The sequence below is a fragment of the Abrus precatorius genome, unplaced genomic scaffold, assembly GCF_003935025.1.
Source record: "Abrus precatorius isolate BTA unplaced genomic scaffold, Abrus_2018 Scaffold5, whole genome shotgun sequence".
Taxonomy (NCBI): domain Eukaryota; kingdom Viridiplantae; phylum Streptophyta; class Magnoliopsida; order Fabales; family Fabaceae; genus Abrus; species Abrus precatorius.
This window is the reverse complement of record NW_020874395.1, coordinates 6,867,604-6,882,118: the sequence shown is the minus strand read 5'-3', so window position 1 is coordinate 6,882,118 and position 14,515 is coordinate 6,867,604. Positions and strand designations below refer to the sequence as shown.

At 31.4% G+C, this 14,515-nt stretch overlaps 1 protein-coding gene across 1 annotated transcript; it reads right to left on the bottom strand.

The window, feature by feature from the left end:
• Nucleotides 1-9,108: 9,108 nt before the first annotated feature.
• On the bottom strand, nucleotides 9,109-11,989 carry LOC113867874 (histone-lysine N-methyltransferase SUVR3). Its single transcript, XM_027503376.1, has 2 exons — nucleotides 11,255-11,989; nucleotides 9,109-9,701 (listed from the first exon to the last, which is right to left on the bottom strand). Exons 1-2 carry the CDS (start codon nucleotides 11,868-11,870, stop codon nucleotides 9,313-9,315), a joined length of 1,005 nt encoding a protein of 334 aa, XP_027359177.1. The 5' UTR covers nucleotides 11,871-11,989; the 3' UTR covers nucleotides 9,109-9,312.
• Nucleotides 11,990-14,515: the final 2,526 nt, after the last annotated feature.

Genomic DNA, 14,515 nt, shown 5'->3' with positions numbered 1-14,515 from the left:
ACCATAGATAAAGAAATTTACCAGATAGACAAATCTTCAGAGGAATCTGAAGAAGAACAAGTTTTTTGTTTAGGACAAGGGTTATATGATTGTAATGATTGCAAAAACTCCCCAACTCAACATGATAACTCGAGAACAAACTCAAACATTAATATTCATAATAGATGGATTAGAAGACGGACCATTAAAAATAAAGTTTATTAAAAAACTTAGTGAGTTCATTACTAGAGAAGAACAAAAAAAAAATAGAAATAAAACCTATAGAAATCATAGAACTTTTAAGAAATTAAAAAAATCTGATCAACAAACAACCATAAAAGACTTACAATAGCATAAATGGTGGTGCAAAACTACCTTAATAGTAGAACAAGAAAAGTTTAATTTAATAGCATTAATAGATTCAGAAGCAGATGTAAATTGTATACAAAAAGGATTAATTCCTACAAAATATTATGAAAAAACAACAGAAAAACTATCAGCAACAGGTGGCAATAAACTTAATATAAATTACAAACTTTCAAAGGAAAAATTTGCAAAAATAAAATATATTTTACTACATCCTTTATATTAATTAAAAATATAGGAAACCAAATAATACTAGAGACTCCTTTTTTAACATTATTATATATCCATGTGAAATTAATAATACAGGAATAGTTAGTAGAGTTATACCAGATAAAGAAATTAAATTCAAATTTTTACAACTACAAAAAATTAGAGAATTAAATTTAATACAAGAAGCATCAATAACAAAATTAAATTTAATACCGAAAAAACAAAAACAAATTAATTTTATAAATAAAGAAATAGAATATAAAAAAATAGAAGAACATCTAAAGAGTATAAAGATTAAAAAAATACAAGATTTTGAAAAGAAAATAACTAAATAAATTTGTGATTTAAATCCTATAGCTTTCCATCATAGAAAAAAGTATGAAATAGAATTACCATATGAAGAAGGATTTGATGAAACAAAAATTCTCACAAAGACAAGACCAATACAAATGAATGAAGAACAATTAAAATTTTGTAAACAAGAACTACAAGAATATTTAGAAAAATGATTAATAAGACCCTCAAAATCTTCTTGGAGTTGCACAGGGTTTTATGTTAATAAAGCTTCAGAACAAGAAAGAGGCGTGCTAAGATTGGTAATAAATTATAAGCCTCTTAACAAAGTATTGAAATGGATTAGGTATCCAATACCAAACAAACAAGATCTTATTAAAAGACTTGTCAATGCTAATATCTTTTCAAAATTTGATATGAAATCAGGATATTATCAAATATCAATAAAAGAACAAGATAGATATAAGACAGCCTTTGTAGTACCCTTTGGGCATTTCGAATGGAATGTAATGCCTCAAGGATTAAAAAACACTCCTAGTGAGTTTCAAGAAATTATTAACAATATTTTTTATCCTTATATGGATTTTTCTATAGTTTGTTTAGATGATGTCTTAATATTTTCAAAAGGTATTAATCAACACATACAACATTTAAATAAATTTATAGATTTAATAAAGAAAAATGGACTAGTTGTCTTGGTAAAAAAGATAAAAAATCTTTCAAGATAAAATAAGGTTCTTAGGATACAATATTTATCAAGGTACAATAACCCCTATACAAAGATCTATACAAAGATTTATTGGATGTCTAAACTACATAGCAGACTTCCTTCCTAATATTAGGACAATATGTGCTCCTCTGTATAATCGTCTTAAGAAAAATCCTCAACCTTGGAATGAAGACATGACAGAAACAGTCAAACAAGTAAAAGGTATAGTTAAAAGTCTTCCTTATTTAGGAATACCAGATCCTTCAACCTCTCTGATAGTAGAAACAGATGCTTCAGATTTAGGTTATAAAGGTATATTAAAATAAGTTCTACCAGAAAGTAAAATAGAACAAATAGTAAAATTCCATTCAGGAATATCGCATTCTTCACAACAAAAGTATTCTACACTTAAAAAAGAGATTTTAAGCATTGTTTTATGCATACAAAAGTTTCAAGATGATTTATTTAACAAAAAGTTTTTAGTAAGAACAGATTGCAAAGTAACACCTTCTGTTTTACAAAAAGACGTACAAAATATAGTTTCAAAACATATTTTTGCCAGATGGCAAGCTTTATTATCAAATTTCAATTTTGATATACAACATATAAAAGGAGAAAAGAATTTTTTTACCAGATTATTTAACAAGAGAATTTTTACAGGACCATGTCAAAAATGACTAGTGCTGACTATGCATTACCAAAAAAGAGTGAACCAGAAATTCCAAAAACCCCTACCAGAGACAAAGGTAAAAAACCCATGACCTGTTTACAAGTTTTACAAGCCCAAATTCAAAATAAACAATCAAAGTCACTAAAACAATATATAGTTTTAGCTAAACCATGTCAAAGCTCTCAGATAACCACACAGACCACACAAATCAGAAAATTGCCTTCATGGGCAGAGTCCACTTATAAAAAACCTACAATAACGACAAAATTCCAGAGTACTATAAAAAGCCCTATGGTCTTCCAGTAATAAAGATAGAAACAGATTGGTTTAAACTAAACCGCTCTGAAATAGCAAAAAGGTTATTTCTCCCTAATTGTCATGTGGTTTCATCTTTAGCAGAACAAAAAAGAGAATTTTATGAAATAATTCTTATTGATTCAAAATCAATAGAATTAACTCATAAAAGGAATGAACAAAAAGAAATTATTTTAAGATTGGAAATAATACCTTTTCTTTGTATAAACACTCGTACTATTTTAGATTTGGTACATTAATTGATAGTTTATATCGTTTCAATCTTAATATTAAATTTGTTGAATCTCTGTTTCATGTTGAGAGTGCTATTAGTAGTAATTTGAATGCGCGTAATGAATACTCTGATTTCTTGTGGCATCAAAGGTTAGGTCACATATCCAAAGAAAGAATGATGAGGTTAATGAAAAGTGAAATTTTACCTCAATTGGATTTTGTTAACTAGGATGTATGTGTGGATTGTATTAAAGGAAAATAAACTAAACACACATAAAAGAATTCAGCCACAAGAAGCAGTCAACTCTTAGAGTTGATACACACTGATAATTGTGGTTCGTTTGACATCCCATCTTGGGGTGATGAAAGATATTTCATTACCTTTATTGATGACTACTCACGTTATTGTTATCTGTATGTGTTGCATGAAAAATCTCAACCAGTGGATGTCTTATAGGTGTTCATTGATGAGGTGGAAAGACAACTAGATAGAAAGGTAAAGGTTGTAAGGTCAGATAGATGTGGTGAATATTATGAAAAATCTGATGAAAGTGGACAATGTCCAGGTCCATTTGCGAAACTTCTAGAAAGTCGAGGCATATGTGCACAGTATACTATGCCTGGTACACCACAACAAAATGGTGTGGCTGAAAGGTGGAATCGTACTATCATGAAAATGGTTAGGAGTATGTTGAGTTACAGTTCTGTACTTATGTCTTTGTGGATGTACGCATTAAAGACTGTTGCATATCTGCTTAATAGAGTTCCTAGTAAGGCAGTTCCAAAGACTCCTTATGAACTGTGGACAAGACAGAAATCCAGTTTAAGACATTTTCATGTCTGAGGTTGTCCAGCAGAAGTAAGAGTGTATAATCCACATGAAAAGAAGTTTGATGCTAGAACCATTAGTGGTTATTTCATCGGCTATCCTAAAAAATCAAAGGGGTACAGATTCTACTGTCTTAACCATAGTATGAGAATAGTTGAGTTTGAGAATGCAAGGTTCATTAAAAATGATCAATTTAGTGGGAGTGGTGAAACACGAAAGGTGAAAATTATAGAGACATATATAGAAACTCCTGTAGTTGGTATCTCTTCTCAAGTTGTTGTTACTCTTGTTGTATCACGGTCACACAACATAAGAAGACAACAAGTTAATGTTCCAAACCCACAAGAACAACATATAGAGGATGAACCAGCTGAAAATGAGCAAGTCACAAGTGAGCAAGAGGAAGGTGAACCACAAGAGATAGAATTAAGGAGGTCTGTAAGGCAGAAAAGGCCTGTTATTTCAAATGACTATGTGGTTTACTCACTTGAGTATGAATGTGACTTGAGTATTGATGAGGATTCAATCTCATTTAAGCAAGCCATGGAATGTTACAATTCTGAAAAGTGGTTGAATGTCATGAAAGAAGAGTTAAAATCAATGAGTGACAATAAGGTATGGGATCTAATCGAGTTGCCTGAAGGTTCAAAACGAGTCAGATGCAAGTGGGTCTTTAAGACCAAACGTGACTCAAAAGGCAACGTTGAGAGATACAAGGCTAGACTTGTTGCTAAATGATACAATCAAAAGGATGACATAGACTATAAAGAGACCTTTTCTCCGGTTTCAAAGAAAGACTTTTTAAGAATTGTTATGGCTTTGGTGGCTCATTACGACTTAGAGCTCCACCAAATGGATGTAAAGACCGCCTTTCTGAATGGTGACTTGGAAGAGGAAGTTTATATGGATCAGACAGATGGCTTCTTGACTAAAGGTAAAGAAAGTATGGGGTGTAAGTTAAAGAAATCAATATATGGGTTGAAACAGGATTCCAGACAATGGTATCTTAAGTTCAATGATACCATCACGTCGTATGGTTTTGTAGAAAACATTGTTGACCGGTGTATCTATATGAAGGTCAGTGGAAGCATGTTCATCATTTTAGTCCTGTTTGTTGATGACATTCTTCTTGTTACTAATGATGTTGGGCTGTTGCATGATGTAAAGGAATTTCTCTATAAGAACTTTGCGATAAAAGATATGGCTGAGGCTTCCTATGTGATTGGAATAAAAATATTTCGTAATAGATCACAAGGATTACTGGGATTGTCTTAGAAAGGCTACATTAACAAAGTATTAGAGAGATTCAAAATGAAAAAGTACTCTTCAGGGGTAGTTCCAATTCAAAAGGGAAACAAGTTTAATGAAATGCAATGTCCCAAGAATGAGTTGGAGCAGAAAGCAATGGAATCTATCCTCTATGCATCAGTGGTCGGGAGTTTAATGTATGCTCAGACATGCACTCGGCCTGATATTAGTTTTGTTGTTGGAATGTTAGGCCGATATCAAAGTAATCCCAGAATGGACCACTGGAAGGCTGCAAAGAAAGTCCTTAGGTATTTACAAGGCACCAAGGACTACATGCTTACTTATAGGAGATCTAGTTAACTGGAAGTGGTTGGCTACTCGGATTCAGACTATGCTGGATGTGTAGACTCAAGGAAATCGACCTTTGACTATATCTTCTTGTTAGCTGGAGGTACGATTTCATGGAAGAGTGGAAAGGAGTCTATTATTGCTACGTCTACCATGGAAGCGGAATTTATGGCGTGCTTTGAGGCCACTATTCATGCTTTGTAGCTGCGAAAGTTTGTCTTAGGGCTTGATATTGTTGATAATATAAAAAAGCTGCTAAGAATGTACTGTGATAATTCCACAGCCGTCTTCTTCTCAAAGAATGATAAGTATTCAACGGGAGCAAAGCATATGGACTTAAAATACTTATCAGTGAAAGAAGAAATGCGGAAACAGAAAGTGTCTATTGAGCATGTTGACACTAATTTAATGATAGTGGATTCGCTAACTAAGGGATTGCCCCCTAAAATGTTTTCTGGCCATGTTGGTAGAATGGGCATTATAGACAAGTCCTTGTTAGCATGATTGTGTGATTCACATATATGTGTATAGATTTTTTTGCTCATATTATTGTAGACATTTTGAGAATTCAATAAAAGTATTGTTTCTGCTTGTTTACTTGTTATCTGAATTGTGTAAATGTACATGTATGGTTTGAGTTTGATAACAGGTTGAGTGTTAAAAACACATCAGAGTTACAGTCTGTAGTATGACTGATTAAAGTTGTTTTGATTTGAGTTGGTTCTGTGATACTTGAAAGGAATCATGTCGTCAAATGACTTGTGATTGCCATGATCTGATCAACTTAAATCATTAAAAGATGATGACTTGATATTATCAATAATATGCGCACTTACAGTTCATTGAATCTTCAAATCGTCACATAGGCCAAGTGGTAGATTGTTAGATTATTTTAATAATCTTATTATAGTGGCCTGTGTAACTTATAACATGACTCTAATTAATGATTTAATGTGATGGTAGTTAAATATGAAATATAGAGTCATTGAGGGTGTAATTGTAAATACAATTATAAGGAAACTATCCCCTCTCCCTTCATATAAATAAAAGAGCGGTTACCAATTAGGGGTGACGGTATTTTCTATTCTTTCACTTTCACGGTCTCTGAGTGAGCTTACGGTAAACGCAAGAAAGGAACTTTCTTTCAACCATCTGAGAGGAGCTGAAAGAAGAAGGAAGAGTTTGGTAAAATACCAAGGGATCAACGATATCAAAGAGAGAGGTAACATCAAGGAACAATGGATTCAGGTTAGTGCTCTCTAAACCCTTAATTGTATGAGAACCATATATTGTGTTGTGAGAGCAACATAATTTAAGATCTCTAAGGAAAAATGTAATTTCATAATAGTCATTGCATAATGGAAATTACATAATGGATTAAAGAAAATTCTAACAAGCATATCTTCTGATAAAGATAACAGAAGAAGTCTTAGCCGAATAGGGGATGACGACTATGGTTATTTCGATAATGAAGATGACTGCTATAGAATCTCCCTGTAGCAAAATCAGCCAGAAACATGACATAAAGAAAAAGAGATCTGACAAAAAGTAAAAGAAGAGACTCGACATAAAGAAAAGAAAATTTGACAAAAGCAAAAGCAAGAAAAACAAGAGACTCGACATAAAGAAAAAAAGATTTGACAAAAATAAAAGCAAAAAGGACAAAAGACTTGACAAAAGAAGAAATTATTGCCAAAAGGAATATTAGAATATGAATTTTCCTCTCTATAAATTGTAAGCTCTGCTACATTACGAGGCACGAGAAAAACTAGCCCTTTTCATATTCTTTGTAATATCCTATCTTCATTGAGGATTATCAAAACTTTTCTATTTGAAGTACAAGATTTGTGACAACAATATTGTAAGTTTTTATCAAATTTCAATATAAGAAATTTTTGCATATATTTTAATGCCTTATTACATTGATGAGTTTGCTGTTATAAATTTAATAGTACATCGGTATGATTTTAGAAATATTTTAAGAAAGAGTACAAAACAATATTATAAAATAGATAATATTTTAGAAAAATATATTATTGTAAAAGATATGAAAAGAATGGCAAGAGATTTAAATATAATAGCTTTTTTAAAAATGAAAATCGTTTACATCATAATGTTTATATTTATTTTAATTCGTTTATTTTCCATTTACAATAAATTTTTAATTAGAACACACACACACACACACACACACATATATATATATATATATATATATATATATATATTATATATAATTCATACCAAATGAATTAATTTAAGGATTAAAATAGAATAAATTAAGATATTATCAATTAAAATAGAATAAAACATTATAAACAGAATGAAATCACTAACATCTATAGAAATAACTAAGTATATTTATAAATTATCATAATACATTAGAGTTTCAAGATTACATTCAATCTCAAAAAATATATTAGTCACTCATGACAATCATTATAATAAAAGAAAGAGAAAAAAAAATGGATGAATAATAATTCCTCAATATTTCTCTCTATATGCTCTGGTCTCTTGCTCTTTTCTCCTTTTGCACTCTCTTCTTTTTCTTGATTTCCTCTTTCTTTTAAGGGCACTTTAATGAATTCTCGGATGAAATTTTACTTGAACAAAAATAGGCAATGGCTAATTTATATCTCATGTAGTTTGACTCAAGCGAGTGTTTCCTTCACTTGAGCAAAAAGTGCGCAGATTTGATTCTTCAACTAAGCTCTCTTTCTTCTTCTCTGTTGGCCTTTCACCTAACTTTCTTGTGAACAAAGAATGTTAACAATAAGGATCAATGAAAAATACTCATCTTAGTCTTTTAATCAAAATAATTATTTAATTTAAAATCTCTTAAATTAGTAAAGAATTAGGATTCAAATTCATATTATTGAAAACAATACCCTAATTCATGTTAAAATTTACAAAAACTTCACTAATAAGCTAGCAAGCAAAAAATTTGTTTGTCAAATCAAAATAATTTTTTTATTTATAAAATATTCACTAATAATTTTTGTAAACAAATTATCTTCCTTTTTAGAAATAAAATAATAAAAATTATTATTCAAGATTAATTAAATATTCAAAATTATAATAAATTTACACAATAAATTTATAACCATTTTTATAGTAATCATTATTTACAAACATCATGATGCTAACACATTTCTTTCACACAAATGATTCCAAACTGACATTTAATTTTAAAAATAACATTTTTCTAATTTTTTTTTAAGTAAGCTTTAAGGGCAAACCCTTCTAATTTTAAAAACCATTATTTCAATCAATTTTTTTCAATGCTCCATTTGTTGTCCGGTTGTAACCATATTACGAGTTGCGACAACCCCAAGGTGCGTTGTCCTTAATCCCGTTCAACTTTTTTTTTCTTTCTAATAAACGGGGCTTAAGAAAGCCTAAAAACAAAAAAAAAGAAAAAGAAAAAACCTAACAACCACCCTAGGTGCCAGGAACCAAAGGTATCCAGAGTTAAAAGGGAAAGTAATTCAGAAGGAGCCTTATCCCGTTCAACTTTCCCTAAAAAAAAAGTATATAAAATTACTGTAAGATTAGAATATATCTATTTTTAGCAAATTTTTCAGATTACCTCTATCTTGTATTTTTCAAAAATGTCAACCTAAGGCAAAACACACACGGAGAAATACAATATTTGTTTTAGTGAAACATACTTTCACAAACAAAAGTAGTTTTAATTTGACATAACCAAACATTTTTTTTTTCAAAAAGGGTAAAAAAATTACGCACCTCAAACTTAATTTTAGAGTTTAAAAAAAATTGCTATAGATCATCTTCAAAATCATAGAACAGTGGGAATTATTCCAGTACTCATCCTTAACGGATTGTCAAACATATATAGTTTTTGGATCATATTTAATGAATTTTAAATATATATATATATATAATTCAACATTTTCCCCAGGGATAATCAATAGGTATAAGACCCATTTGCCATTCATAGCCAACAGGCTTGCAATGCTTGTTAAACGATTGTCAAATTTATAAAAACAACCCTGTCCTATAATACTTACAATTTCATCCCCCAAAATGAGGCCCCTCACCATCTCATGAAAACCAAAATAAAAATTCCTGAAAATCTACGTCGGCCACAACCCAAAACAGCAATGTGTGTCAGGTGTCTTCAGAGGGCAATGTTCCAAAGCAAGAGGGGCTATTGCAAAAGCATGGCAATCCATTAGGCCTTTTCCTGATTTCACCATAGCTAAAAGTAAGCTCTTCATCTTCCTGTATATCTTTTGAAGCATAGAAGCAAAGCCGGGGAAACAAAGCTCCTGAACTTCTAACTAGCTTTGTGCTTAAATTACCACCATCACATGAATGATTAACAAACCGTGCAACATTTCCTATTCTTGTTGCATCGATGTTCAGTCTCAAGCATGCCTTTCCAGAAGGAAGATGTTCCCTTACAACTAAAAGAGCAGAAGAGAAACGACCCTGCAAAGCCAGTTCATCGTAATATTGATGTCTCCTCTGTGCTTCCTTGGTAGTTAAGAGTTCACCTTTTTCATACAGGAAACCACGATTTAATTTTACAAACACACAAATGGGGATTAACAAAAAGCCATGAATAAGAAAATAACTAAGGTCATGTTTGAATGAACTTGTGGACAAGTCTTTATAAGAGAAAAAATAATAATATAAAAAATAAATAAAACTTCTCTCATAAGTTAAAAATAACTTATCTCTTCAAGTTATAGAAAAGTTAAATGAGAGTAACTTTTAAAAAACAGAGAAGTATGTTAATTTTAACTTATAGAAATTTTATTCAACTTTTTATATTATTATTTTTCTCTTACGAGGACTGTCCACAAGCTCATCCAAACATGGCCTAAATGAACCAAGAAATTATCAACAATCCCATTAACTTTCACAAACACTAGAAGGTAATCTCTTCCAAGATACATGTCATCAAAATATAAAAGGATACTTTAACTAACATAAGCAAAGTAGTTGTATAACTATCCAAATTAGTTAATAGATAGGTGATCCAAGCCCACCCATGTGTAGGTTCTGACAAGCTAACTTACAGTCTTTATCCAATATCCGTAGTTAGACCTAGTCATACACATTCGAAAAACCAACTTGCATAAATATGACAAAGTATTGGCATATCAATTTACTGAGTTTTGGAAGCAAATTGACAACAAATCACAGAAAAAGTGTAAAAGTTCAGGAAGCATTGTTCACCTGAAGCTACAAACATTAAAAAGCATAATACTTTAATATCTAACCAATTAGGAATCAGCTACATAAATGTCCTACGTTCAATTGAAGAAACAGAGGTAAATAGAAAGGTAAAATTGACAAAAGATCAATATACCACACAATCCCTACCCTTGTAGTAGTATTTCTGAAGAGGAGGGATCCTAGCCCCCACAATCACACTACAAAGTTGTAAAACTGAAACCTTAAACAATCAAAGTTTTATCTTGTATGATATTTTTCTTGCCCTATTATTATTCTAAGAGCCTCGTAATCTATAAGCCACTTGGGTCCTATAGGCTAATAGCCTGTTTGTTTCCCAGTTCAACCAACAAAACAGTCTCACGTGAAAACTCAACGCTTATAAATAAGCATGCATGAATTACAAAGCAAGTTCAACAGATGTGAATTTATTTTTTCAATTCTATATGAATCGATTGTTGTCCATTTCCAAACAGGCCATAAATTGTGTTGAGACAAGTGAACCCACTAAGGCAAACAAAGTTCCTCAATGTCAGTTTTCTCCAGTCACACACGAACCTAAGACAATGCGCACAAGGGATATTAAGCTCCTTCCCACTTTTCTTACCCTTCGGATACAACAAACAATTGAACTAATAACTAAAAATATAAAATAAAGAGTGCTCACAAATTTCACATCTTCATAATCAAATTTCACATCTTCATAATAACCTTCTGATGCTCATATTACTCACATAAAAACATAATTGTATTACACACGTTTATATACATTGAACTCAAATAGAAAATAACACAATTTTCTCCAACAGTTAAATTCTTCTTTATCATTAGAGAATAAAGAAAGTCATATTCAAATAAACAATATTACCTGCGTACTCAAACACGAATTCCCCTTTCCGAATGAACTGGTCAGCACACAAACCCCACCCTTTCCTCTTATCCCTCACAATCTTCACCCGAACCGCGACCCCATTCCGGGTCAACCGGTTCCCACATTTGAGCCCACACCGGCAACCCGGCCCACACTCACGGCCCACGTCATCCTGCTCATCAAGGGCCAAACAAGGACAGTCGGAGCCCGCACAGGATTCGCAGTCGCAGCCGGACGCGTGGACGAGACTCACCGATTCAGCGCGTAGCTGAATGGGCGCGGAGGGTGAAATTACGGAAGAGGCCCCCCAGGGTTGGCGAGAGAGGAGTGGGGAGGGGAGAAGGAGGGAAGGGGTGTAGAGGAAGTGGGCGTAAGGGTAGGGATCGACGGTGTTGAGAAATGGGACTGGAAAGTTCTCGAAGGTTCTCGAAGCGTCTTCGGAGCGGCGGAGAGTGATGGAGTGTGAGAGTTGGCGAAGGGTTGTGCAGGTCATAGAGACGTTGGCGAGTTCTGAAGGAGTTAAATATGGTAACACAAGTTCTGCCCATTCATGCAGAAGAAGAAGCTCTTTCCGGTTATGGCGTTTTAACGGAACGGCTTCTTCTTCTGCCATTCCTTTTTGTTCAGTTACGCTTCTCTGAAAGAAGATCCTCGCCCTTTGTTCAACTGTGTAGCTAGGGATGAAGGGAATTTGGGAACTAATAGCAGATTTTTTTTAGTAAGATATATTTTAAAAAATAAATTTAAAAGATTTAAATTTATAAACGCACTTATTTATAATTAACTTAAATAAATGAATGATATTTTAGCGCGTACACATGATAAGAAAACTAATGAATGATATTTTTTTTAAAATTATAATATTTTAAAAATCAATTAAAAAATTCTTTATTTAACTATTAATAAATTTACCTTTACTTTAATATTATTAGTTATATTTTTTGTGTGTGTTAAATCTATGTTTAAAGACTTTTTTGTGTTTCTAAACCCATACTAAATGAGACTTCTATGGAAAATATTTTTAATTAAATATATTATAAAAATAAATTTAGTTAAGTTATTTTTCCGACACACGTGCATAGAAAGAGATAGCTTAAATAAACTACATGAGCAAATTAGATTTAAAAGAAATATAAATTTTGAAATAAATAGGAAAAAAGGGATTAATATGAAGATATATTATTTTTAATAATTGTTAAAAAAAATTAGAGAATGTGTTTTTTATTTTTAATTAATTTTTCAAAATTATTTTAGAATATTTTTCAAATATTGTTGATTTTTTCTTATTGATATTCTTGTAAACATCTCAAACTTTTTTTGTGTTTTATTATTTAAAATTTTTAATGACATTTTGATCAATATTTTAAATTTTAAACTAATAATAATGGTTTCAATTGCCCCAACATAGATAGTTCAGAAATTAAAAAATAAATCAAAGAATAATTTAAAGAAGTTATTAACAATTAAGACTCTATTTGAAATGGTTGTTAGTTTTAAATTTTGATGGTATATGATAAATTTTGAGTTTGAGGATTTTTGAAGTAAGAGTAGAAGTTTTGAAATTTAAAATTTTTTGTAAATTTTGGGATAAAAAATAATATAACAAGACAAAAGAGAAAAAGGAAAGGAACATAGAGGAGTAAAATATCCAATATATTAAAATTATGAGTTAAATGACTTTTTAAAAGTTTAAAAGTAAAAGTGAAAATATAATAATAAGAGTTAGATTTAAGGATGACAATGGGTAAAATACTTAATAGACCTCCGCAAAATTTACTCATAATAGGTAAAGTATTTCTCGTTATATGGGTACGAGTATAGTTATGGGTAAACACTCATAAAATTTAATGGAGATGGATGTGGGTATGGGTATCTAAGTACCACCTATCCCATACCCCATATATATATATATAGATCCCTTACCAAAACTGTCAATGCTATTTCCAAAATTGATTCTGAACATTATTCTGAAACAGATTTTGTTTTAGCTATCAATCCTATCAATAATTGGAAAAATTCTTCCAAGCTTTATTATAATAGAGCTACTGCTCCTCATCTTATTTTAGAAGAAAAACAAGATTTTATTCAAAGTTTCAATTCTAATGATATTTATATTTAGAATATTGATGGACTATCTGAATATAATATCATTGCCAAACTCCAAAATATGTCGGTTGTCACCATAGGCTATTTTACTAATCAAAATATGCCTGAAGATACCATTGTTTATATTCTTGTCGCTGGATTTACTGGCCAACTCAAAGGTTGGTGGGATAATTATCTCACGAAGCTGATAGAGAAAACATCCTCTCTACAGTAAAAATAGATGATAAGGAAAAAACTATTGTCAGTGACAATGAGCGTCTCCCTGATGCAGTGTATACGTTGTTATACACAATATCCCAACATTTCCTAGGTAGGCAGTAGCAAGACTACTAAATGAAATGCAAAATGTAAATAGTAGAATATAAAATTGAATACTAAAACATAAGAAAATAGAACGGCGGTAAAACTAGCACAGATCTAGTAGAGAGAGAAGAGAAGAAAGCTAGACGACGGTAGTCCCGTTCTAGTTTCTTATGTTTTAATATTCAATTTTATATTCTGCTATTTACATTTTGCATTTCATTTAGTAGTCTTGCTACTGCCTACTTTCCTTTTAATCTGTTCATTGTTCTTTCCTTGATCTACTTCGGGTTATCTGGTATCAGAGCCTGATGGGGAAGTAGGAATATAACTGTTAATTATTTGTAACTATATTCTTCTAGATCTGGACTTTAAAATTCTTTATGAAAGTTTTGTAACCATGGTTTATAGGCTGGACAGCTGACAGGCCCTTCGGGTGAGACCTGTAATGGTCGTCCCTGTCTGTAACAACGCCACGAACTAATGGTTCTGAAATATTACTTTTGTACAGTTCTTTAATTTTATGAAAATCCTTTACTGGAAGTACAACAGTTCTTAGTTCTTTTGAATAGGGCTGTAGCAGTAAGACCCGTGTAGAGAAAGGGCAGTAAGACTAATTTGACGATGCTGTATTCAAAAGGAACAAAGAACATAAGAAGCTGGTGGCTATGGTAAAAGAATTTCAGAATTTGTAAATGTGTAAAAAAAAAAAAAAGTCCACAAATAACCAGATCTAGTTGAATAAGTTATAAATAATTAACAGACATATTGTTACGGAACCAGATAAAGGTAATGTGCCAGAAGTATTTTATGATGTCTAGACTTTTGCATTCTTTTTCTTGCATCTCTTTC